General features: G+C 37.4%; 3 protein-coding genes and 1 pseudogene across 13 annotated transcripts in view; 2 read left to right on the top strand and 2 right to left on the bottom strand.

The window, feature by feature from the left end:
• The window catches only part of SKIC3 (SKI3 subunit of superkiller complex), an 80,065-nt gene extending 71,724 nt beyond the window's left edge, over nucleotides 1-8,341 (bottom strand). Inside the window, exons 1-5 of one of the 11 annotated variants that reach the window (XM_072790824.1) lie at nucleotides 8,199-8,341; nucleotides 7,615-7,828; nucleotides 5,749-5,856; nucleotides 1,212-1,278; nucleotides 476-519 (exon numbers count right to left, since the gene is read on the bottom strand). The gene's annotated coding sequence lies outside the window, so the exon portion shown is untranslated. Of the gene's footprint in view, nucleotides 1-475; nucleotides 520-1,211; nucleotides 1,279-2,403; nucleotides 2,652-4,702; nucleotides 4,816-5,748; nucleotides 5,857-7,428; nucleotides 7,829-8,198 lie in introns of those variants that run through there. The other 10 variants (XM_072790812.1, XM_072790807.1, XM_072790815.1 and 7 more) reach the window with 10 other exon arrangements.
• On the top strand, nucleotides 2,321-2,709 carry LOC140612844 (small ribosomal subunit protein uS8-like; annotated as a pseudogene).
• Nucleotides 8,342-8,396: 55 nt separating the features above from the next.
• ARSK (arylsulfatase family member K) overlaps nucleotides 8,397-27,440 on the top strand; it is a 34,770-nt gene continuing 15,726 nt past the window's right edge. Inside the window, exons 1-4 of the mRNA XM_072790909.1 lie at nucleotides 8,397-8,670; nucleotides 11,978-12,107; nucleotides 16,896-17,055; nucleotides 25,408-25,690. Of these exons, the coding sequence (XP_072647010.1) occupies nucleotides 8,533-8,670; nucleotides 11,978-12,107; nucleotides 16,896-17,055; nucleotides 25,408-25,690 (711 nt within the window). The 5' untranslated portion in view covers nucleotides 8,397-8,532. The remainder of the gene's footprint in view (nucleotides 8,671-11,977; nucleotides 12,108-16,895; nucleotides 17,056-25,407; nucleotides 25,691-27,440) is intronic.
• Nucleotides 25,966-27,440, bottom strand: part of LOC140612798 (uncharacterized) — a 134,265-nt gene continuing 132,790 nt past the window's right edge. The window contains exon 10 of the mRNA XM_072790900.1: nucleotides 25,966-26,153. The gene's annotated coding sequence lies outside the window, so the exon portion shown is untranslated. The remainder of the gene's footprint in view (nucleotides 26,154-27,440) is intronic.

Raw genomic sequence — 27,440 nt, 5'->3', positions numbered from 1 at the left:
AGTGTAGACTTATATACAGCAGCAAAAACAGAGCTGTTAAATGTCTCTACACGAGGCATTTTTAAAGACCACAATAGACAAACTCTGCTATTCCCTTGGTAACCAACTAACGTTCAACACCTTTCCATATCCCTCTGTCTCTGTATGTAATGATGATTACCCTTGCTGCAGTGGGATCTTCTACTCTTCTCTTCCTATCCCTTCTTCATTTGATTTGGCATTTAGCATAATATGCTAGCACTGAGGCCCTCTCTCTTCACCTAACATTTGTATAGAGAGAAATATACAGATACAGATATAGACAATATAGATATATAGATATAGATCAGTATTAAGGGATTGATTAATTTTTGAAAAGACAAAATAATCTGCCCCTTTCTAGCCCTAAAAACTTCTTCCAATTTTTGGAAGATGAAGTGGAGAAAAAAGAGGCTCATTCGTTCATTTTCTAAACAAAACTCTCTTAAGTACTCACCCACAAGGTATTGTCGAACTCCCTTTCTTTCACAAAGCAAAAACCTATGAACAAAAATGATATACCTTTATTTGGGACACTTCCCTCCATGGCAAGCATTTCCAACATTTCAAAGAAAAATCTAGCTCTTTTACAAGTGTCTTTAATGTTCTTCCACAGCCCCACCCACTTTCCCCTGATAATCTGTTTTTTTCTCCTCAATTTCAAATCATTCTTTTTCAACAAGAGCATTCATTTTGCACATTCTCAACTCAGTGAAAGGGTTTGCTACTATCAAATTAAAAGGGTTATTATTCAACATATATCAAGCATAAAAAGTAGCAACAATTGCACTGAAAAAAGTGACAAACATGCCAAAATGATAAATCTCAAAAATAAATATGTAGGTGAATGAATTACTATGTCCTACACACCCCAGGTAAAGCCACAGAACCTTAAGCTACATTCCATAGTGCAGATATGCAGATACAGACTCCACAAAGCAAAAATAATAATAATAAGAATAATAACAATAATGACAATGGAAGTTAATTACAGAAAAGCAAAAACATGTACTTTTAAATCTAATAACAAAGTCTAAAGACGGTTTAGACAAAAGTCTAAACTTTTTATGACCTATAGTCTGGAAATAACAACCTACATCATAATACTCTTTTTCTGAAATGAATTGGTTAAAAACAATTACTATGTAAAAACAGACCCCAATTACCTCTTATTTAGCATTCTAGTCACTTACCTTTTACCAATTACCTTCTATCTTCTTTTTGGATTGAATTTCAGATTGTTCCTTAACCATTATCCATCTAAATTAAGCAAAATATGAGACAGGCACATAAAAAGCATGATACAAAGCTCAAGACTGAATTTTTTAACACATCAGATTCAGGTTTAATTTTCCCAATTCATAATTCAAAGCAAAAGTAATAATTAGGTATGATTTCTCATCTTTTTTCTTTCCCAAAATTTTTGAATTGGTCTGTGTTTCCACAGCCTCAGGTGGTAAAAGGAACTTTCATAAGCATCAGAAAAATTTTCAAAAAAATTCCAGAAACTCAAAATACATGAACTTCAATTAAAAAAATCAGCCAAAAAAGAGAATCAACTATTTCTATGCTACTTTATTTCGAATTGAGGACAATCAACAGTATGCATTTACTCCCTATTTGCGGCCTCACTACATAAAGTGAACCTGATTTAAACAATAAAAATAATTATAAATATGTAAAATGTTGCCCACATCATGTAACTACATTAATTTATAATCTAATGAAAACAGAGACTGTCAAAAACCCAGCTAAATAATCATCTGAAATATTAACACAAATTCTACATGATATAATCCTAAGTATCCCATCTTTTGATGGGATCTCTGGAATAAATTCTGTCAAACAAAATTATCTACAATGTTTCATGGAGAGAATGGAAGTGGTTTCAAAAAACTGAATAAAAAAATAGCAATGCTACTTTAAACTAGGAAATGAACAAAATTTAATTTTTTTTAAGATTTTATTTATCTATTCATAAGAGACACGGAGAGTAGCAGAGACACAGACGGAGAAGTAGGCTCCCCATGGGGAACCTGATGTGGGACTGGATCCCAGGACTCCAGGAACACAACCTGAGCCAAAGGCAGATTCTCAACCACTGAGCCACCCATGTGCCCCAGAAATGAACGAAATTTAGGTGAAAAAGGATGAACAAAAAAGAGAAAGTTAGCTGACTGAACTAAAAACACGTACTGGCAGTTCACTTCAATAGAACTGTTAGTTCCATAAAAAAGGGTTTTACTGTTACTGTTAAGAAAAAAAGTACTATGGTCTCCTTCTACCATCTTTCCATGCTGCTACAATGGTGCACCTGAATGTCAGGGCAGATGTTCTTGAAAGCATTAACAATGCCAAAAAGAGGCACAAACACCAGAGTCTTACCAGGCCATGCTCCAAAGTCAACTTCTAACTGCGATGATGAAGCATGGTTATGTTGGCAAATTTGAAATCACTGATGATCAAAGAGCTGGAAAAACTGTTGTGAACCTCATGGGCAGGTTAAACAAGCGTGGAATGATCAGCCCCAGACTTGACGTACAACTCAAAAATCTGGAAGAACGGCAGAATAATCTGATCCCATCCTGCCAGATTGGTTTCACTGTGCTGACAACCTCAGTTAGCATCATGGACTGTGAAGAAGCAAGATGAAAATACACAGGAGGGAAAATCCTGGGATTCTTTTTCTAGGGATGTAATACATATGTGTAAATTAAAATGTCTCAACGGGAGAAAAAAAAAAGTAGTGTGATCCAAACAATGTTTACGAAAGTAAAATAAAAGTTAAAACAAGAAGGGTAAGGAGGGGGGTAAAATAAAAGTAAAAACCTGACTCTATCCATTACACCAATTTCTTTAAGCCCCAAATCAACCTGATTATAACTATGCAGTCACTTCATCAAATTGTTTTTACAAAACACCTCAGGTTTTGTCAGCCCCTTCACTCTGCCCTACTCACCCACCAAGCCAAGACTTAACCTTGTTCAGAATGTGCTTGGGAATCAGATACATCTGGGTTCAAGTACAATCTGAACTTGGACATCTTAATTCACTACTTGAAGCCTATTTCCTCATTGATAAAGTAAGGATTATATCATTACTTGATATCTATGTAAATGGGAGTGCCTGAACATAAACACCACCGGCTTAAGATCCACTTACACATGGACTTTTTTCAACAAATATATCTTCTGTACAATAAATGCACTGTAAGTGTATTTTCTCTTCCTTAGGATTTTCTTAATAATCTTTTCTTCTCTCTAGCTTACTTTATTGTAAAAAATACAGCATATAATGCATATAACATACAAAATAATGTGTTAACTTTATATTATCTGTAAAGCATCTGGTCAATAGTGGGCTATTAGTAGTTAACTCTTTAAGGAGTAAAAGTCACACGTGGATTTTTGACTGCGTGGAGGGTCAGCATCCCTCAGTCCCACGTTATTCAAGGGTCACCTGTAGATTAGTACTCTTCTTATTTACTGCTACCTTCTCAATCGACCACTTTTTTCCTATGCCTTATCCACATGGTTACTACAAACTTTCTCATTTACGCATTTACACATTTAAAATCCCCAATCCTGGGATGTCTGGGTGGCTCAGTGGTTGAGCGTCTGCCTTTGGTGCAGGTTGTGATCCCAGAGCCCTGGGATCGAGTTCCCACAACTGGCTCACCATAGGGAGCCTGTTTCTCCCTCTGCCTATGTCTCTGCATCTCTCTGTGTCTCTCATGAATAAATAAATAAAATCTTTAAAAAAATAAAATAAAATAAAATCCCCAATCCCTCCTTCCTTCATTTCTCAAGTAGTAACCTTCTTGCCAGTGTTCAAAAGAAGGCTATCCAAAAAAAAACAAAAAACAAAAAACAAAAAAAAAAAACCAAAAGAAGGCTATCATCAAACACACATATCCTCTTTGAATTATATGAATACTACTAGTCCAGAGTAAATCCTGCAAAAGAGATCACTCCATCCCCTGAACCACTGAAACATTTATTAGTTGAGCCATTCAATTCAAACGTAACCAATATTTTTTTTTACTATGCTATATTGATGTGCCCTGTCTCCCAGGTCAATAAAACCCCAAACAAAAGTATTATATCTTGGGAGTTCCTTACATATTCAACATCTATTGAGTACTATGTACTCAATAAATGGCTGTTGGTCCAGCTCCCAAAGCTTACTCTAAACATTTAGTTTCCCCACTGTCAAAAGGCGGTAATCCTCAGTTTGCTAAAATGGGAAAGGAAGAATCTTTTTTCAGTATCAGCTCACATAACTTTTTTTCACTATCCCCCAATACTTTCCACTTTTACATCTTTGCTTCTCTCATTCAGCCTGTTCACACTGCTTCTATCTACACAAACGGTACATGTAATTGAAGGCCAAATTCAATCATGAAGCATAAAACCTTCTCAGATGATCTTACTAGTCTGAACTTCTAACATTTTTCATCTAAACCAACATTTCCAAAAAGTAGTCCAAGGAATAATAACATGCTTAAAGGTATTAACATACCATCTAGTAATTTTGTGAATGCTACAAATTATATATTTCACTCTCTTTAAAAGTCATTCTAAAATTATATATTTCACTCTTTTAAAGCCATTCTAAATGTACATTAGCAATCTACAGTAAAATAAATAGGGATCCCTGGGTGGCGCAGCGGTTTAGCGCCTGCCTTTGGCCCGGGGCGCGATCCTGGAGACCCGGGATCGAGTCCCACGTCGGGCTCCCGGTGCATGGAGCCTGCTTCTCCCTCTGCCTGTGTCTCTGCCTTTCTCTCTCTCTCTCTGTGACTATCATAAATAAATAAAAATTAAAAATAAATAAATAAATAAATAAATAAATAAATAAATAAATTAGCAATATATGAAAAGTCCTAAAGACCCAAAGATAGTTTAACCTAGCATTTCTAAAACTTATGTTACCATTGAACATTTATTTTAATGAAGAGCAATTAACATCTGGAAGCATATCAGCATTATCCAAAGTATGATTTGGGATATTCTGGGTTTTGTTTTTGTATGTTTAGCGGTTAACTATTTTTTGATGCCTTTTATACTGTCATTAAATTTATAGGGGTGTGAGTTGGTTTGCTTTCCACAACTAAACTGGAAGTTCCTTAGGAGGAAAGACTACTTTTATTATTCTCTTTTATTTCCTACAGTGTCTAGTACATTGTACATAATCAACAAATATTTACAGAATCAGAGCTGGTGAAGACAATACTGAATTTATTCCACATAGTCACTACCTTCACACTTAACTTCCTTTTCATTTTTTTTTAAAGATTTTATTTATTTATTCATGATAGAGAGAGAGGCAGAAACACAGGCAGAGGGGGAAGCAGGCTCCATGCCAGGAGCCCAATGCGGGACTCCATCCCGGGACTCGATCCCGGGACTCCAGGACCACGCCCTGGGCCAAAGACAGGCGCTAAACCCCTGAGCCACCCAGGGATCCCCAACCTCCTTTTCCTTAAGGCAGAAAGTGCTATAAGTATACTGGATGTTAAAGGAACTATAAAGAATGAAAATCCATACCAAGACCTTTCAGTTGAAGATCTTTCCAAACTGGAGTTAAGTATTACACAAAAGCAAGCAATCTCTAACATACAAATGTTTAACTGGTTATTTAAATATACACAGAGTGTCTACTCTCACTGCAACACACATATAGGTATGCACACACATAAAGATGGGCACAAACACCTCTCAAAAGTACCTTTTCAGATAGTTACTGACTAGCAAAACGGCTGTATGTCCAGAAAGAGTGATCAAAATATTGAAGAAACTTGCAATTATGTAACTAGCTGAAGGAAATGGGGAAGGCCTAGGAAAAAAAAAATTGGAGAAACGTGAAAAGGGTTGCTGAAAGGGAGAGATTACTGTGGGACGCCTGGGTGGCTCAGAAGTTGAGTGTCTGCCTTCAGCTCAGGGTGTGACCCCGGGGTCCTGGGATCGAGTCCCACGTCGGGCTCCTTGCATGGAGCCTGCCTCTCCCTCTGCCTGTGTCTCTGTGTCTCTCACAAATAATTAAATAAAAGCTTAAGAAAAAAGAAAAGGAGAGATTACTTATATAAAAATGAAGAGAAATGGACCAATGAATGATTAAAAGTAGAGGGAAATTGACTTCTGCTCAAAATAAGAGCTTTTAATAATTAGACATGGAAAATGTGGAATGGACTGCTCAAAGAAAGTGCATTCCTATCACTGGATACAAAAGAACAGACTGGACAATTCCTGGCAGGAATGTTGCAGGACAAACTGAATGTTAGATGCTAAGTAGGACTGGAAGCTTCTTGGGTTCTTCCATTGCCATGTCCCTGGGGCCCTAAAATCCGACTTGCTCCAACTCACTGCAGCACCTGCTCCCACTGACACTGCCAAGGGGAAAGAGAGGGGGGAAAAAAGATGTGCTCCTGTCATTCTGCCTGGGAACTCAGAATACATGTCCTGTGAGAACAAGGCCAAAGAGGGTGAATATGGTTCACAGAAACAGTACCACACCACAGATAAAGCTGAATATACTTTTTACGAATCTATAATGCAGTCAACAACATTTCTATGGCACAATGCTATTCCCATTCCACATTAACCCAAAATTTTTGAGACATACCCTGATCATGAGGTGGCCTACCTATATTATCTCCTGTGCTGTTAAGACTAGAATTCGTTTTGTTTCCTTAGAGTTTAAGTTCCTTGTGGACAGGATCTATTTTCTAAAAAAAGATGTTATTTATTTATTCATGAGAGACACAGGCAGAGGGAGAAGCAGGCTTCACGCAGGGAGCCCGATGTGGGTGGGACTCGATCCCGGGTCTCCAGGATCACGCCCTGGGCTGAAGACAGGCGCTTAATCGCTGAGCCACCCAGGGATCCACTGCATGCTTCTTTATCAAGAATTTGGGGATCCCTGGGTGGCGCAGCAGTTTAGCGCCTGCCTTCGGCCCAGGGTGCGATCCTGGTAGACCCGCGATCGACTCCCACGTCGGGCTCCCGGTGCACGGAGCCTGCTTCTCCCTCTGCCTGTGTCTCTGCGCCTCTCTCTCTCTATCATAAATAAATTTTAAAAAATTAAAAAAAAATTAAAAAAAAAGATTTTGTCTACAATGGGGATCCCTGGGTGGCGCAGCGGTTTAGCGCCTGCCTTCAGCCCAGGGCGTGATCCTGGAGACCCGGGATCGAGTCCCACCCACATCGGGCTCCCTGCGTGAAGCCCGCTTCTCCCTGTGTCTCTGCCTCTCTCTGTGACTCTCATGAATAAATGAATAAAATCTTAAAATTTGTCTACACTAATAGAGTTTAAGCTCATCAGAACGTCATGAAATGTTATAATTCAACCAGGGACAGAGAAATGTAGTTGCGTTAGGGCACAGACCACTAAACTTCAAGTCCTGCTCACCCTTAAGCGCGTCATCTCGGGCAAATCGCTTAACCCGTCCACGCCTCAGTTTTCCTATCTGTAAAATGGTGAAGGCGAGGAGGGCAGAGAATATTAGAGTCGCGTTCGTGCCCCGTCAGGCACTTCAACTCCTCCTCTTCCTGTCAGAAATACTAATACGACTCACGCGACGCGCAAATTCTGTACCTGACAAGTGGGAGAGAGAACGAAATCAGAATCTGGCCCTGGGACAGAACTCGACTTCTTCCAGAATTCTCAAAGTTGGTTCCACACTCAAGTGGGGCCAGTGCCTGTTCCGCAGCGGGACAGGGATGGTCGTGACGTACGGCAGTCGGTGGACTCGTCACCCGGCTCAGGATTTCTTCCCTAGCGAGGCCGCTGGGCTTCTCTCCTCCGCGCTCTGCAGGCAAGATGCACCTAGGCTGTCCCCCTCCCCCCGACTAGGCCCACGCCTTCGCCCCCGGGGCGTGACGAACCCCCCTGCACGGCAGTAAGAGGAGGCAGGCTAGAGACGCCTGTGGGGTAACGTGCTGGCGGCGCCCCGCGACCCCACGGCTCACCTGAGGCGGCCCAGCCAGAGGCCCCACAGAACCGCCCCATCGAACTTAAGTGACAGACGCGCTGCCACCTCATCATCGCCCATTCACCGTCCCGACAGCCACGCTTGCGCGGCACAAAATGACCCGCCCCTGCTCTTTTCCGTCTCTAGTTCCCATTTCAACTACACATTGGCTCCAACTTCTGCAAAAGCCACAGCGACCCTAACCCACCTGGGCCAGGCAGATGCTTCTCCTCCAAACACCGAGGCTGGACTCCGGGCGCATGCGCAGCCCCCAGGCATCGTTCACGTGACTGGAAGTGGCTGACTGTTCAGTCCGCTCGGTATTTGGTTACAAGGTCTTAAGGTGAAAGAGGGAGGGGAATTTTTCTTCCTCCCCTTTGCGCATGCGCGCACGCCCAGCCTGCTGGGAGTTGTAGTTCTGCGGGTAAAGCGCCGGGAGGAAACCGAGCTGCGGACGGTGGGATCCCCGCCCCGTTTGCAGAGGCGGTTCCTGGAGGGAGGCGGCGGGCCCGGCGCCCGGCGTTTCTAAACCGCTCCCTGCAATGTTGCTGCTGTGGCTGTCGGTGTTCGCAGCCTCGGCGCTGGCGGCACCAGACCGCGGGGCAGGTGGGCGGAGGCGAGGAGCTGCAGGGGGTTGGCCCGGTGCACCCAACGTGGTGCTAGTCGTGAGCGACTCCTTCGTAAGTACCGAGAGGCTAGGGAGTGGGCATCGCGCCCCCGACCAGCGACCCGCCACAGCTCTTCCTGTGCAGCAGGCCTCGGGGAGCAGAATCTGAGAGGCTGCCACGTATTTGACCCCGATGCAGAATAAGGAATGCATTTTATTTTGAGGCCCCGTATACACATGTACACCCCGTACAATACTCTAGTAAATAAAATGCATCTGATGGCACCTTTGCAATTTGTTCTTTTTTTTTTTTTTAATTTATTTATTCATGAAAGAGGCAGAGACACAGGCAGAGGGAGAAGCAGGCTCCATGCAGGGAGCCCGATGCGGGACTCGATCCGGGGTCCCCGAGGTCACGCCCTGGGCCGAAGGCAGACGCTCAACCGCTGAGCCACCCAGGGAATCCCCCTTTTTGTTTTTGTTTTTTTTGTGTGTGTTTTTTTAGGTTTTTTTTTTTTAATGCTAGCCACGACCCACTAAATTATTTTATCACTACTAATGCACTTTCAGCCCTGTCCCTCCCCCCATCTGAGTCTTACTGTGGGGAGAAATAACATTCTGCATCTCCACAAAAGCGTGTTAGCTTTCCCATCCGGGCTTTCCCACTTCCAAATTTGCAGGAACTCATGTTTGGGAGAGCAATGCAGAAAGTTCACATTTTTATTCCCCAGATATCTGCTAATCCTGTTAGTGCTGATCTAAGCCCATCAGTTGATGTTATTTGAACCACTGGCCCATGTTCTAAGGAAATTGTGTGGGTGTGTTATTGCTGTTTCCCAAGCCATCATCCAAAAGAACACTACTACCAACATTACCCGGAACTTTTACTATCATCAGTTATTTAGAAACTACTGCTTAGACAAATGTTTGGTTATGATACTAGCTCATTATCCCTGGCTGTTAACTGTGGTCACACAGATTGTTGGTGTCCAGCACGTCTACACCAAAGAGCGCTTTTAATCACTATGTTCTATTGTCTTTCTCATTGGTTAACCTATGATGGTTAAAATTACATACTCTAGATGTGCCCATAGGACTTGTTGAGAAAGTCATTCAAAGTAATCTTCTGATTATCTCAATTTAGGGAACAGGCAGTATTGGAGATTAACATGAAGGAGATTTCTTAGAGAGTGCTCCTGACATCAAAGGGAAAGGAAGAAAGCAGGACTATGCAGGGAGAAGTTGAGTTTGGCTGCTATCTCAATAGAAGCCTCAGCTTTCTTTATGCTTGGTTCTCAGACTAGTAGGATGCTTCAGAATGGTTGCCATTTGGGGTGAGGGGACTAGGCCTTTATGCCTTAGTGGATGGCCATCAGTTGTGTACTGCTGCCAGAAAGGGGCATGAGGTGGGCACAGCAACTCTCTTTAGCAGAGGCAGTCTTTCATTCCTAAAGGGAACTAGGGTAGTGCATCACAGCATCCTAGAAACTTCCAAAGATGACTGAAATATTTTAGGTTGGTTTTTTTTTTTTTCAGTATAGTGTGAATACATAGGTTTTTTATATTTGTGTTCAAATACCTGGCCTTGCATTCATTATACTTACTGATTTTCAAAATGTCCCATCTTTGGTATGTGAAAGACCCTTCAGGTCGTTTGTGAGTCTTTTTGACCCATTCTTAATCATCTCCAGCAGCTTACTTTGATAGTCTTCCATGGCCAACATGTGTATTCCCTGTCCTGTCTTGTGTTTAGACTATAATCTAGGTGTTCTGGTTTTTCATTGCTTTTAGACCTTTCCAATGAACAGATCTAGAAAGTACATATACTAGAAAAATCATGAAATCATGCTGATAGTTTCAACTCAAATTTAAGATTATAAAGTTATTAATTCTTTGACTTTTTGCACTTGTATCTCTTTTATACCAAATATTTTGGTACCTACATACATCAGTATGATTGGTGAGTGTGCACACACATACACACATATAACTATAGTATAGTACATAAACATATATAAATATATATAAATTTAATATATAAACATATACATATAAATAAATAAATTTAGGGCCCCAAATCGCCCTTGCCCTAGCTCACTAATAGGAGAAAGGTTCAATGCCAGGAAAGACAAAACACCAGACAAGCTTCTGCAAAGCAAGCAGAAGGAAGGAAACAATAATGGTTAAAGTATAAATTAATACCAATACCAATGTGCGTTTTCTAGCCTTTTCATAGGTAGCCTCTCAACACAGCTAACATTACCTCTTTCTTGACAGTTTTTTCTCGCTATTCAGGGGGCTCAATCTCATATCATCTTCCTCCCTTGCTGGCCATTCTGTCGTAGTTTCCCATGACACTTTCTCCTCTTGTTGGGGACTCCTCAGAATCCTTTTTTTTCCTCCTTTTTCATTCTCTGCCATAAAGGTTTCTTTCAGTATCATAATTTTCCATGTTTCCAGAGTCTTCCATGTTTCCGTAGTTTACCATGAATATGCTAAGGACCTCCATGTTTATTTTACCAGGGTAGAGCTCCAGATTCCTGTCTGAAATCAGCAGCCTACTTTATATATCCATTTGGAAATCTCAGACATATCAAGGGTTTAACTCATTTTTAAAACTGTTTTTGTTTATAATTATATTGAAAATATAGAATAGAGATAACTCCTGGCCTAAAATATTCTTTTTTCTGTCTTTGCTCTTTACCAAGAAGAGTTCTTCAGTTCCAAAATGCGTATCTCCAGTCCAAACATCTCTTCTCATCTTCAGGCTCATTTATCCAGCAGCCACTAACATCTTCACTTGAGTCTAGCTTAAAGAACTGCTGGATCTTTCTCATCCTTTAGGTCTCATTCTTCCCAGAGGTTTCCCTGTTCATTCTATGTCTCCCTTGTTATTCTGTATCTAAGGGTTTTTTTCAAAGCACATATCACAATTTTTAGTTATTGATGCTTTACTTACCGGTATATTTTTGCCTCTCCCACTAACCTGTAAGCCTCAAGGGGCCAGGGACTCTGTTTTTTCACCATTGAATTTCCAGATCTTTCACAGTACCTGGCACATGGTAATGCTTAATAAATATTTGTTCCATCAGTCCATCATGCCCCAAAAGAACTTTCCTTTCCAGGAAATCCTTTAGTTTATTTACTATATCCAAATGAATCTAAGTGCAACACTAAATTCTTAATATTATGAACCAGATATAGGTGACAGTCTATACTTGTTTGATCTTTTTTTTTTCTTTTTACTTGTTTGATCTTTTGAGGATCCTTAGGATCATATTAAAGTCTTTTGCTACTTGTCAATTTTATGGTTAAAATTAAAGGAAATAATTTTCTTCTTTTCTAATGCAATCAGTGTTAATTAAATTTCTTTATTCCAGGATGGAAGGCTAACATTTTATCCAGGAAGTCAGGCAGTGAAGCTTCCTTTTATCAACTTAATGAAAGCACATGGCACTTCCTTTCTGAATGCCTACACAAACTCTCCAATCTGTTGCCCATCACGCGCAGGTATGAACATGCTTAATATTAAGAAGTGGCCACACACATAAAAATTTTCTCACAGTTTAAAAGATTCTATTCAAAATAGAATAGTAAGTTATATTTGTCATCTGATAAAAAAATTTTACTATAAGTGATACATATTTTAAGGAATATATTGGGGTTATTGGGATTTCTGTTTTATTTTTAAGAGTAAGAATTTTTATCATCCAAAGCAGTGTTTAACACACATGCGTGTGCGTACAAATACACACACCTATATATTTTGTTTACTGTTTATATAAGCCAGTAAAATATAGATCTGTGAGGACAGGGAAATTTTTATCTACTTTGTTACTTCTGTATTCCCAGTACTTAAAACAATGTATTTCAACTAATGGGTTATCAAAATGCTTGATGTATGAATCTTATGAGAATTTTCATGAGGTTTGCTATAACACTTTCCTATTGCTTTGTATATGAGAATTTTTAATAAGGAAAATTTGAATTGGAAAAAAAAGGGTTTAGTTCATGTGTCACTGTTTCACTTCCTTATAATTGCTGACTAAGAATCTTTTGCTTATCCAAGCAAATGAGGAAATAATCATATATCCTAGAACAGTTGTATTTTCAAGGACAGTTGAATTTTCAAGAAAATTTCAAGGAAATTTTCAGTATGAGTAGAAGAGATTGGGAGGGAATTTCAGAGCATAGCACAATGTAGTTAGAATTTTCATACATAAGGTTTCTCTGAAATTTTCCATATTATTTTAGATTATAGACTTTTTTCTCTTCAGTCTCCATTCACTTCTATCCAAATGTGTTTACTTTTATTAGAATAATTTAACAAATAGGCATATTTTTTTAAGATTTTATTTTATTTATTCATGACAGACACAGAGAGAGCAAGGCAGAGACATAGGCAGAGGGAGAAGCAGGCTCCATGCAGGGAATCCGATGTGGGACTCGATCCCAGGAGCCGAAGGCAGATGCTCAACTGCTGAGCCACCCAGACATCCCAAATAGTCATACTTTTAATGGCAAAATGCCAGCAGTATTAATCCATGAATAACTGAGAAGACAAAAGGCCATTTTTTAAAATAAACTGTCTATTCTCTGACAGAGTTGTTTCCTTCTCACCTTTCTAATGTTTGATTGCTCTGAGATGTGTCAAAAGCACATCTGTCAGGCCTTCCTGACATGAGCTTCTCTGTGATTTGAGTCAATCCCTTCACCACCAGCACAAAGACTGATGTAATCGCCAATGATTAAAAGAAACTCAGTACTCTAAATGATATGTCAGTGATGAAGGCCCAGGGGTATTAACAGTTTTGTTAGTTTTTTATTTCCTATTGAGCAAGTGGAATGAGCAATGGACAAGTGTGAGATGTTGTCCTAGATTCTAATCCTCAATGGGCCAAACAAGTCACTTGGTTTCCTAATCTACAGGGTTAGATATCTTACTGTTGATTATCTATCTATCTATTATCTATCTATCTATCTATCTATCTATCTATCTATCTATCATCTATCTATTCCTTATCTATCTCACAGGGTTGCTCCCAGCATCAAATGAAATAATTAATAAAAAGGTGATTAATGAACTCAAAAGGTTTCCAAAACGTTAGTTGATACTTAAGATTTCCAAAATGTAACAACAGTAATACAGACTAACATTTGTTATTCTTTTTTTTTTCATTTGTTACATTCTTAACCATGTGCCTGGCAATATTCTAAGTGGCTTTCATGTCTTAATTTATAAAATAACATTTCAATAAAGTAGATATTGTTACTACCTCCATTTTGCATGTGAAAACAAAAGATTTTATTTGTTTATTCGTGAGAGACACAGAAAGAGAGAAGCAGAGACACAGGCAGAGGGAGACAGGCTCCATGCAGGCAAGCGTGAGGTGGGACGTGATCCTGGAACTCCAGGCAGACAGATGCTCAACCGCTGAGCCACCCAGGCGTCCCTCCCAACACCAGTTATTGAAGAGCATGTCCTTTCCCCATTATCTATATATTCTTGGCTCCTTTGTTTTAAAGTGACCATATTTGCTCAGGTTTATTTCTAGGCTCTCTATTCCATTTCATTGAAATAATGTGTCATTTTTTAGGCCAATACTATGCTGTCTTGGTAGTTATAGTTTTGCAATGTAGTTTGAGATCAAGAAGTATGATGCCTCCAGTTTTGTTCTTCTTTCTCAAGAATGCTTTGGCTATTTGGGGTCGTGTGTGGTTCTATACAATTTTTAGGATTGTTTGTTCTATCTGGGAACATGCCATTGGAATTTTCTCAAGGATTGCACTAAATCTATCGGTTGCTTTGAATGGTATGGACATTTTAACAATATCAGTTCTTCTGATCCATGAGCACAGAACATCTTTCCATTTATTTGTGTCATCTTCAGTTTCTTTCATCAGTGTCTTACAGTTTTTAGTTTACAACTCTTTAATCCTCCTTGGTTAAATTTTTTCTAGGTAATTTATTCATTTTGATGCAATCGTAAATGGGATTATGTTCTTAATTTCTGATAGTTTGTCATTACTATATAGAAATGCAACTGATTTTTGTATATTGATTTTATAACCTGCAACTTTAAACTTTACTAAATGCAATGATTAGTTCTAACAGTTTTTTTGTGAAATCTTTAGGGTTTTCTATATATGTTGTCTGCAAATAGAGACAGTTTTACTTCTTTCTTTCTAATTTGGATGCCTTTTATTTCTTCTTGCCTAATTGCCCTACCCAGGACTTGTACTACTGTGTTGAGTAAGAATTCTGAAAGTGGGCACCCTTGTCTTGTTCCAGATCTTGGAGGAAGTGCTTTCAGCTTTTCACCACTGAATATGTTAGCTGTTGCTTATCACATATGGTTTTTATTATGTTGAGCTATGCTCCTTCTATACCCAGTTTGTTGAGAGTTTTTACCATGAATGGATATTCAATTTCATCAAATGCTTTCTCTATTACAATGAGCATATGATTTTTATCCTTCATTTTGTTAACATGGTATATCAAGTTGATTGCTTTGCAGATATTGAATCATCTTTGTATCCTTGGGAATAAGTTCCAGTTGATCATGGTGTATGACCTTTTTAACGTATTCTTGAAATCAGGTTGCTAATATTTTGTTGATGATTTTATACTATGTTCATCAGGGATATTGGCCTATCATTTTCTTCTCCTGAGGTGTCCACTTCTGGTTTTGGTATTAGAGTAATATTGGCCTCATAAAATTAGTTTGAAAGTATTTCCTCCTCTTCTATTGTTTTAGAAGAGTTTGGAGAGACAGATTGATATTAATTCTTCTATAAATGCTTGGTAGAATTCACCAATAAAGCTTTCTGGTCTGGGACTTTTCTTTCTTGGGAGGAATTTGATTACTGATTCAATCTCCTTATTCATAATTGGGGTGTTAGATTTTCCATTTCTTAATGATTCAGTCTTGGTAGGTTGTATACTTCTAGGAATATATCCACTTCTAGGTCTTCCAATCTGTTGTCATATATTGTTCATAGTAGTCTTATAACTCTTTCTTTGTATTTCTGTTATAAGTTGTAATTTCTCTTTCATTTCTGATTTTTTAATCATCTTTTTTCTTGGTAAGTCTAGCTAAATGTTTGTCTTTTTATCTTTTTAAGAAAACAGCTCTTAGTTTTATTGATCTTTTCTATTTTCTTTTTTAGTCTCTATCTTCACTCTAATCTTGTTTTTTCCTTTCTTCTACTAACTCTGGGCTTAGTTCTTTTTCTAGTTCTTAAAGTTGTAAAGTTAGGTTGTTTATTTCAGCTCTTTTTTCTTGATGTAGGCATTTAACTCTCTGAACTTACCCCTTAGAACTGTGTACCATTAGTTTTTGGTATGTTAAACTTCCATTTTCATTTGTCTCAAGATATTTTTTTAATTTCTATTTTGATTTCTGCTTTGACCCTTTGGTGTTCAGGACCATGTTGTTTAATCTCCACATAATTGTGAATTTTTCAGTTTTCTCCTTGTAAATGACTTCCAATTTCATACCTTTGTGGTCAGAAAAGATCCCTGATATTTCAACTTCTTAAATTTATTACAATTTATTTTGTGGCCTATCATATGATCTCTCCCATGTCCTAGAGAATGTTCCATATACACTTAAGAAGAGTGTATATTCTGTTGCTTTTAGATGGAATGTTCTGTAAATGTCTGTTAATTCCATCTGGTCTAACATGTAATTTCTAAGTCCAGTGTTACTTTATTGATTTTCTGTCTGGATGATCTATCCACTGTTGAATCTAGGGTACTGAAGTCCCCTACTATTATAGTATTACTGCCTATTTATCCCTTTAAGGCTGTTAATACATGAAGAAAGATTTACTGGATACAATCATACTTGTAGAAAATAACAACAAAGATGTAGTACACTTAATTTTTTTGTGGAAAGCCAGTACATCCTTAAGGATGTTGGAAAAAGATCTATACTTCAATGGACTGACTTGTAAAATAAATAAGTACTTAGTGATTATTTTTATGATTGAAAGAAGACCTAGATAGAGTCAACAGGCTTTGTACATAATTCCAGCTATATTTACCCTTAAGCATCTTAACCAATAAGCCTTAAAGACTCAGCTGTAAAATGGAAACTTCTTGCAGAGTTTTCCCCTTGATAACACAATGTAACAATCAGAAATGTTAGCTGAAGGACCTAATGCACTTATGTCTTACCCCAGAGCATGAGCTCTAAGCTAGTAGATTTTTTTCTCCTGCTGTAATTGTCTTAATAGTTAAAATAAATCAACAAGCTTAACATTAATCCCAGTCTCTCGCCTTACTACCCCCAGCAATGTGGAGTGGCCTCTTCACTCACTTAACAGAATCTTGGAATAACTTTAAGGGCCTAGATCCAAATTATACAACATGGATGGATATCATGGAGAAGCATGGCTACCGAACACAAAAATTTGGCAAACTGGACTACACTTCAGGACATCACTCCATTAGGTAAAAAAGAAAAAAAAATAATGCTAATATGCTATCCTCTGCTATAGCACATACATGTACCCTTTTTGACTTTTATTATTTCTCCACAAAGGTGAAAATAAATCTCTTAATCCCTTGATTGTATTAATTTGGCTAACACTTTGCCTTTCTTTAATCTTCTTAAAATATTAAAATTGCTAATACGCTGGTAATTTTTATTTTTCTTAAGCATTAAAGGTCTGTAAAATTTATTTTTGAGTTTTGTTATACAATGTCTACTATGTACTGAATACAATTTATAATCTTTTTTAAAGACTCTAATCCTGCTACTTGCTTTTGTCAGTTATCTCCTGTCGATCTATTATAACTTTTTTTTTTCATCTTACTATGTCTTCAAAAACAAGGCAGGCAAGCATAGTGAGTAAGAGCAGAAATCTGGAATCAGAATGCCTCCTTGTGAGCTTTAGTTTCTCTGTTTACTACTGACCTCTAATTTCTTTGTTGTGAGGATTAAATGGAATGAGGTCTGCAGGAAAAAAACTAAACACAGCAGGTCTGTGATGGCCATCCTTAGAATGGCCCGCTTTCAAGACTGGCCCTTGGTTTATATCCAGTAACTTGAATATCGGGAGTGTTCCATGTATTCCCTGATGAAAATGACTTATTCTGTACCTAGGATGTACAATGTGGTTTATGCTCAATGCTTGCTTTCCCTCTGAGAGTCTGGGAGGCAGAGGGTATCTGCATGATCAGCCCCCAATAACAACTTGGGTACTAAAGAGATTCCCTAATAGACAATTCTTCATACATATGGTCATGTTTGATACTGGATGAATAAAGTGTGCCTTTTGTGACTCCACCTGGAAACTTGAAACTGGTTTGCTATCAATTTACCCTAAATACTGTTTCCTTTGCTGATTTTGCTTTGTGTCCTTTCACTATAATCATGGCCATGTGTACAACTAAATGCTGCATCCCATGAATTCTTCTGGTGAACTTGGGTATGATCTTCAAAGTCTCCCAACACTTGTGATTCCTGGCATAGAGACATATTAAAGCCTTAGAGCAGTACCTCTTGCCTAACAGGCACTAATTAAGGGTTATGGCAATGGTGGTAGTGAATGATTATGATGCTAATAATTATGGCAAGAACCAGAAAAATAAATTGAATAAAAGTAACGGTGAAGATAGTGAGATGAATAGTGTTCCCCAAAACTTCATGTCTAACTGGAACTACAAAATGTGACCTAATTTGGAAATAGATCCTTTTTACAAATGTAATTAGTTAGGGTTCAAAATGAAGTTATCCTGAATTTAAAGTGAGTCTTAAATCTGATGACTAGTGTTCTCATTAGAAAAGAAAAAGACGTAGACACACAGAGAAGGCATTGTGAAGACAGAGCAGAGACTGGAGTGATCACAGCTACAGTCTTAATATAACACCCAGTGTTCATTACATCACATGCCCTCCTTAATGCCCATCACCCAGTTACCCCTTCCCTCACCCTCCTCAGATGTATATTTTGAATGCCGGAAACAAGGAAAAAGGAAGAATTCTTCCCATGCTCCCGCAGAAGGAACACTGGCCAGCCAATACCTTGATTTCTAATTTCTGGCTTCTAGAACCATGAGATAATTAATTTCTATTGTTTTAAACCACGCAAACAGCATGGTTTGCAGTAATTTGTTACTGCAGCCCCTGGAAGCTTACAGAATGAGTTTTGGGTGAATAGATACTAAAATAATCTAGAATAATTGGAGTATTAGTCTTGCATTTCTGGATAATGTTAAATGTCTTTCCTTTTCTTTCTCCCAAAATCTAAAAGATATCAATCCTGCAAACCCAGGAGGGACCCTCACATCTCCTCCCCACCTCTGCATTCTAATCCATCCCCAGATGTTGTCAGTTCTACTTCTAAAATCTCTCTCCAGTTTATTCACTTACCATCTCCACCAAGCCACTAGCCTCTCCTGCATAAAATATTGAGGTGGCCCTCTAATGTTTCTTCTATCTGATCCATTCTCTATAAGCAGACAGAGTGATCTTTCAAAAATATACATCTGAGGAAGTGGGGGAATGGGGTAATTGGGTGATGGGCATTAAGGAGGGCATGTGATATAATGAGCACTGGGTGTTATATTAAGACTGATGAATCACTGACCTCTACTTCTGAAACTAATAATACACTCTACGTTAATTAACTGAATTTAAATAAAAACAAATAAATTAATTAAGTCACGGAACAGGATGCCTGTGTGGCTCAGCTGATTAAAAAAATTAATGATAGGGACACCTGGGTGGCTCAGCAGTTTAGCGCCACCTTCTGGAGTTTAGCGTCTGATCCTGGAGACCCAGGATCAAGTCCTACATCAGGCTCCCTGCATGGAGCCTGCTTCTCTCTCTGCCTATGTCTCTGCCTCTCTCTCTCTCTCTGTGTGTCTCTCATGAATAAATACATAAAATCTTTTAATAAACAAACAAATAAATAAATCTATCTTTAAAAAATTAATAATAAAATAAACACCTGATCAAGTGTCTTACCCAATTAAAATCTTTCTGTGGATCTTTTTTCCTCTGTAGGTAGGCTAAAATTCCAAATCTACAAAATGGTTTATAAGACCCTGTATTATCTAGTCCCTGCATACCTCTGGTCTCATTTCATACCACTGTCTCTCTCTCCCTCAGTATGCACCTGGTCTTTCATTTCTTTCACATGATTTTCACTAGCTCTGGATCACTGCACAAGCTAGTTTTGTGCAAAAAGCTCTCCCCCAACTCTGCGAGTAATGCAGGAGGAAAAAAAAAGGGTGGAAGCAGAAGTAGAAGGAGCATAGGCTTTGAGTCCATCAGAACTGTTAAATGCCCAGCTTCCCTGCTTACCATCCTTGCGACCTTGGGCAAGTTACTTGACTTCTCTAAGTGTCAGTGTTCTTACCTGAAAACTGGAATTAATAACACCCACCGTGAGGTGCCTGGTTGCTTCGGTCAGTGGAGCAATGACTCCTGATCTTGGGGTTATGAGTTTGAGCCCCACATTGCGTATAGAAATTACTTAAAAATAAAAAAATCTTAAAAAAATAATACCCACCTCATTGGATGATTAGGAGTTTTGAATCAGTTAATATTAGAGATTATGTAAAAAGATTAAATAAGGTAATATGAAGTACTTAACCAATGCCAGGTGCAGAATAAGCATTCAATCAAGGGGGGAAAATTATTATAAAAATGGCTTAATCAGAATATAGTTTAATGTTTACATAAACCTTTCATTTTCTTTCTTTTTTTTCTTTTCTTAGCAGGGGAAAGGACAGAGGGAAAGGGAGAGAGAGAATCTTAAGCAGATTCTGTGCTCAGGGTGGAGCCTGACACAGGGCTTGATCTCATGACCCTGAGATTATGACCTGAGCCAAAATCAAGAGTCAGATGCTTAATGGACTGAGCCATTCAGGTGCCCCAAACCCTTTATTTTTCTAAAGTGTGTTGCACTGGTAATTATTTCATGTAGTTTCACAAGTTTCTCTTTAAAATTCTACTTTTTAGAAAGTAAGCTTAATCCAAAGTAAAATTTATTATTATCCTATCCCATACTATTACCCAGTCTTGTGTTATTTCCTATTGTTTTCTGTTTTCTCAGGCAATCCAGTAATAAAAGGAATCTAAGGTTGAACAGCTCATATTCCCTGTAACTATCATGCTGTGTATGATATGGTTAAATTTTATCTGAATTTTATTCATCAGAAATAAGAACTCTGTTTCTCTTTTTCATGCATATTTCCACTGCCAAAATCATGCTGGTGCATTGTAGGCATTAAGTGTTTGAATGAATGACTGAGACAATGACATTGATCTAGCTACTTATTATTTGATAAACATTAATGTTCTGTTTAACCTATGGTTTAAAATCAGTAAAAGGAAAAGAGCTACTTAATGTGGATATCTGGGACATCAGAGATGGTTTTCAGTATAATAATTTCTTGTAGCTAATTTTTATAACTCACCAGAGTTTAGAAAATTGAAAAAAGCTCTCAGAACTGTCTGTATTAGTTCTGTATGAACCCACATAGTTATTTAGCTGACAAATAGGTCAAGGATGCTACTAGTAGCATATCTGCAAAGGTTATATGAATTATAGCACATTGTATTTTAGATTTTTCTGTGCAATTTAAAAAATAGATCTCAGAAAAAAATGTCTCTCAATATCAAACTTAATAGGGGTATTCAGTATTTTAAGAGACTGACTCTCAAAATCAATAGTTGTTTTTATAACTCTTTGTGCTATCTTTTCCACTGAAATTGGTTGTTTTTGAACCTCCTTGTATTTTCAGCCAGAATTACAAGTTTCTTCAGTTTATTACTATAATACTCTGTCTTTTTACTATCAGATTAAACTCTCTTGCCAATATATTCTCAAAATAAAAAACAATGGTTCTCAAACCAGGGCAATTTTGACAAGCCTCCCCACCGCCCCACCGCCCCACCGCCCCAAGACATTTAATAAGGACTGGGGGAATGCTGCTGGTATCTAGACGGTAGAGGCCAGGGTTGCTGCTAAACAGTATACAATGCACAGAACAACCCACCTACCATCTGCCCCCACCCCACCTCCAGCCCAAAGCAAAGAATTATCAAGCCCAAGATGTCAATAGTGTAGAGATTGAGAAAACATAATGTAAAGCTAAATATTTCTAAATCCACAAAACCAAAGAGCATGTTAATTTGGAAGTGTGAAGAATTTGGAGGTATTTTATATAGACATTTTAAAAACTAGATTTCTAAGATCAATACAATTTAATAAATAAATTGAGTATTAAGTAAAAGTCCTTAAAATACTAAAAGATGATCCTTATTTAAGTTACAAAAGTATAGTCCAATGTATTTATTCAGCCAGTACTTAATTGAGCCAACTATTATGTACCAGACACTATTTTTTAAAGGATAGGAATACAGTAGTGATCAAAACACAAAAATCTCTAAACTCAGGGAACTTACATTCTAATGGCATCAGAAGTCAAGTTAAATAAGCTGCTGTCTTCTCTTTCCTAGCTAAAAATTTGAAAGTTTAAAATCTACAATCAAATCCTCTGTCATCCTACTTCCACTGAAATTAATCTGTTCTCAATCCATGTCACTTCATCATGTTTTCCTGAAGCCGAGTCATACCAGGCAATTTTCACTCCTCTGAAACAAATGAAAAATAAAGGCCTACTTCCAAAATGAGACAATTGCTTTGGGAAATTCTTAAGCTTGAACCTTTTGGCAAACAGGAAAGTGAAGCAAACTATGAGCTGCTTATACCAGTCTTCCTGTCCCTGTCAGGCCTCCAGACCAGAGCACAGGCTTTCTCAATAGAATCACAGTGACTCTTGGTATATATCTCATCTATATCTACTATTGTTTTATGATCTAAGATCATATATACCTTTATATTGTTTTTATCCATACCAAAGAGGAGTTTCTTTTCCTTATAATAAAGAAAGGCATCCATCCATTCCTTTGGTCATTTTATTTTTTTAAATTTAAAAAAAAAATTTTTTTTAAGATTTTATTTATTCATGACAGAGAGAGGCAGAGGGAGAAGCAGGCTCCATGCAGGGAGCCCGACACGGGATCCCAGGTCCCCAGGGTCATGCCCTGGGCTGAAGGCAGTCCAAACTGCTGGGCCACCCGGGCTGCCCCCTTTGGTCATTTTAGAAGCTTTTGTAGAACCCACACCACTACCACCATTCTATTATCACTAATGAAATTCAGTATCTAGAACAGTTTGCATTATTCTTGGTGCAATCTCAGATAATTGAAGATAATGAAAGAGTCTGCTGCTGTTTTAATTATTCCGGTACTCTCATTTCTGATGATTAGCAAATTCTTGGCTGAAGCAGCCCCTGGGGCTACCTGCAGAATGCTGTCTACCATAATTCCTAGATCAGTTTCTTGAGACCTTAGTGGATAGCTCTGAGCCTACAATCTCATTACCATTCTTGGATTTTTTTTCCCATTTAATTACTAAACTTTAATATATTATGTTTAGCTGCCTATAATGAAGTTTATAACTCCTACTTTGGCCAGTGTTAGCCATTTGTGGAAATTTGTCTCAATTTTTTGAGAAGAGCCTGGAGCTATCTAATAATAGGGAAATTTAACTTTTCAATTTAACATTAGCATTAGCCAGATATGAGCTAGGTGAAGAGACTTGTGGTTTTAAAAAGGAGGTTAAAAAAAGTCTAGATAACTATGGTACAGGGCAAAATATATTGCATTCTGTTTAAAAGAGTAAATGATCACATCCAGATTTTTTTTTTTCAGGGGATGGGAGTAAAGGCTGTAAAGTACTATATTTAATTTATTCTAAGGTGGTACCTTTTTTTTTTCACAATTTAAGGTATCTCTGAAATTGCAATGCATCTTACCTAGTGACATTACAAAGTTCTGTTTAGTGTAATTGGCAGTATTTTTCTTAATAGTATATATATATATATATATATATTTTTTAAATAGTATATATAGTTTTAATAGCATTTAGATTTGATGAGCTTTCATAGAGTAGAACATTACTAAGCTAAAATGGACAGGAAGGAGAAATTTCCAAACAAAGGTATCCAAGCAGGAAAGTACAAACCTTTTGGAGAACATTGGATAAACCAGAATTACTGTAGGGAAGATGAAAGGTAAAGCTTTCAAATGTGAGAAGGACTTCAGTAACAGGTTCAAGCAGCTGGCAGAAAATAACCTGCATGTTTCATCTGGTAAGCTGAATTTGAGAATCTCCACAAATTTTTTGTTCTGTAAAAAAAGACAAAAACAAAATAGTAATAACAACTTTGGAATGGCTCTGTTTAATTCTTTTCATCCTTGACTATATGTTTTGGTCTCTGGTGAAGTCCCATGATTATTCTACATGAATTTTTTGAGTTCATGTAATTTCTTGATTGATCCAATTTGTCATCCATTCAGTCTCCCTGTGTTCCTCTAAATATTTCCAGCCTTCCAGGTGGCTCTTTTATTTTTATTTTATTTTTTTTTTGAATCAGGTGGCTCTTTTAATACCTACATTCTATTGTAGTTAGCCATGAAAAATGGAGAACTTATTTTTACTATGTTTTTAGTATTATTACATACAAAACATATTTATAATAAAAACTATGAAATATTTAAAATACAAAGTATATTAATATTAATATTTTATATTACATATAATAAGTACTACTACTAATAATAAATTAAATCAGTGGCAAAAAAATCCATGATTTTCATCTTATATACAAATGGATCTATGAATTAAAAAAAGATTCTCTTACTTCTAACCTGAATTTGCTAGAGTTTATTTATTCCACTAAAATAGACTTTTTTGAGTGTTCATGTATGTGAGAAAGACAGATGACAGCCTTTAAAAAATAGTTTGTGTATTTCTCACAACACTGAGAGAAGAACATTTAATGGAAAGGAGTATAGATTTCTTTCTCCTTTTATAGAATACATTAGGCTGATACTGAAACTTGCAAGGTCATTATCCAGAATTGTAATGTTTTCATTCAGGAGACTTACCTGAGACACATCTAGCTGTTTAAATCCCATCAGAAACAATAATTGTGTATGCATGTGAGAGAGAGAGAAAAAATCTTAACTATAGAGAATAAACTAATGGTTACAAGGGGGGGTGTTGAGTGAGATAGGTGAAGAGGATTTTAAGGACTTATCTTGATGAGCACTGAGTAATATATGGAATATATGGAATTTTTAAATCACTATGTTGTGCCCGTGAAACAAATATAACATTGTATATTAACTATACTGGAATAAAAATTAAAATCTATCTTTCTTCTGACAGAAAAAAAAAAAGACAAATTGCTAGAAAATTTAGGAGAAATACTAGGAACTTGAAACATTTTTTATTTTATTAAATATCTTGTTAATAAGAAAAATAACCCTTAAAAATAATCAATCTTAGTTTTACATAGGTGACTATTTGATTCTTGTCATTTTTTTCCCCCTGGTTTTTGTGTTTGCAAGTCTCAGTAACTCTTTTAATGAGATCTAGTGTAGTGAGCCTGAACATTTACATGATTGAGTCTAAAAATTGTTTTCCATATTGCTTTCTTATATTTATGTTTAGTCAGTTTTTTAAATCTTTTTTAGGGGATCCCTGCGTGGCGCAGCGGTTTGGCGCCTGCCTTTGGCCCAGGGCACGATCCTGAAGACCCGGGATCGAATCCCACATCGGGCTCCCGGTGCATGGAGCCTGCTTCTCCCTCTGCCTGTGTCTCTGCCTCTCTCTCTCTCTCTCTGTGTGACTATCATAAATAAATAAAAATTTTTTAAAAATTAAAAAAAAATATTTTTTAGTACCTTATAATACACCTGTCTTTTTGCTTCCTCAGCAACCGTGTTGAAGCATGGACAAGAGATGTTGCTTTCTTACTCAGACAAGAAGGTAGACCTATGATTAATCTTATCCCTAAAAAGACTAAAGTAAGAGTAATGGAAGGAGATTGGAAGAATACAGACAGAGCAGTAAATTGGCTAAGAAAGGAAGCAAGTAATTCCACTCAGCCATTTGTTCTGTACTTGGGATTAAATTTACCACATCCATATCCTTCCCCATCTTCAGGAGAAAATTTTGGATCTTCAACATTTCACACATCTCTTTATTGGCTCAAAAAGGTAAGTATGCTATTGTGTGCTCAAAAGTACAAGTTAACATTAAAGCTGTATGTCGTTGGTACTTGCCCACTGCTTCTTTTATTATCACTTTTAAAGAAAAATTTGAAAATTCCATATGTTAGCAAATCAAATGTGACCAATAACTGATTGGCAAAAAACAAAGGGGCAATTTTACAAAGATAAAATAAATACTAAAACTCAGCAATCTACTTATGAGTTGAACACATTTGCATATAAATGTGTCTATAAAAAAAAAAAGAAAGAAACTCGGGTACCTGGGTGGCTCAGTTGGTTGAGTGTCCAACTCTTGGTTTCAGCTTAGGTCATGGTCCCAGGGTCCTGATATCAAGCCGCAGGTGGGGTTTTGCACTCAGTGCAGAGTCTGCTCAGGATGCTCTCTCTGTCCCTTTGCCCCCCCTTCCCCCAGCTTGTGAGCTCTCTCTCTCTCTTAAATAAATAAAACCTTGGGAGAAAAAAAGAAACAAACAAAAAGATGATTCTCTTAAGAATGCAGGCAGTCTCCACTTGGCACAGTTCCAGGGTGGCAAAAGTGACTATACAAGCTGAAACTGTACAAAGAGATCTCAATAATCAATTGAGAAAATGACCATTTTTCTAGGACTCTTAAAACCATTTGTCAAAACATTAAATTGCTCTTATTTTGGGTTATAAATGTGTAGGGAAATAGAAAAAAACATTTACGTTTAAACATAAAAACATAAAAAATGTTTATTGTTTTTATGTTTATAAAATGTTTAATGCACTGTAACTGAAAACACTAGAAATATTAAGAATTAAACTGTTTGGCATTTTTGTAAAAAATCAAGAATTTGAACAGTGCTTGCCTTCTCAATGTGTAACAAGATTTGGGGCAAACATCTCTGAGTCTTGGCAGACTGTCCTATCCCTTTCTAAATGTGGTTCACCTTCCAATATTTTACCCTTTGTACTTCCAATGTCATGATATATTTCTCTGAGTTCCTAGGATTTTTTCCAGTGTCACTTTCTCTAGGATATCTTCATCCTATTGTTTTGCAATGACCTTCCCATTTTTATCAGTCAGTGTGTCTCACTAAGTTCCTCTGGCTGCATAACTAGAGTGTATCAAATGATGGCAGTGTCAACATTCCCAGATTGGCAGTTTTTTCTATAAGTCTAGTTAATGTTTGATTCATATTTTATGTACAGTGTTATTACTTTTTTATTTCTTTACTGTACATTCATCTTTTTTTTAAGATTTATTTATTGATTCATGAAAGACACAAAGAGAGAAGTAAAGACACAGGCAGAGGGAAAAGCAGGCTCCCCATAGGGAGCCCAATGCAGGACTGGATCACAGATCCCGGGATCAAGCACTAAGACAAAGGCAGACGCTCAACCACTGAGCCACCCAGGCGTCCCTGTACATTCATCTTTTTTGACCAGTCCCCTCTTTTGATTATCCATTTTTGTAAAATGTCACATGGAGTTATCGCTGAGAGACAAGGAGATAGCAGAACTCCACACGTAGCTATATGTATGCATACTGAATAAAAGATATGCAGTGACCAATCACTGACAGACTTTGAAAAAAATGACATGATTAGTCCCTGATTGGGATACACATCTGTAATATACAAGGATTTGTAGTCTAAAGACCTAGCAGTATTTGAATGTGAAAGTTTGTACTTTATGCGGCAACTCACAGTTCATATACTTTGGTAATTAAAATTTGTGTTGTTGGGGGACTGGTGTTATTTAATTAAACTGT

The sequence above is a fragment of the Canis lupus genome, chromosome 2 (assembly GCF_048164855.1).
Source record: "Canis lupus baileyi chromosome 2, mCanLup2.hap1, whole genome shotgun sequence".
In the NCBI taxonomy this organism is placed as follows: domain Eukaryota; kingdom Metazoa; phylum Chordata; class Mammalia; order Carnivora; family Canidae; genus Canis; species Canis lupus.
This window is presented reverse-complemented; position numbering and strand designations above follow the sequence as displayed.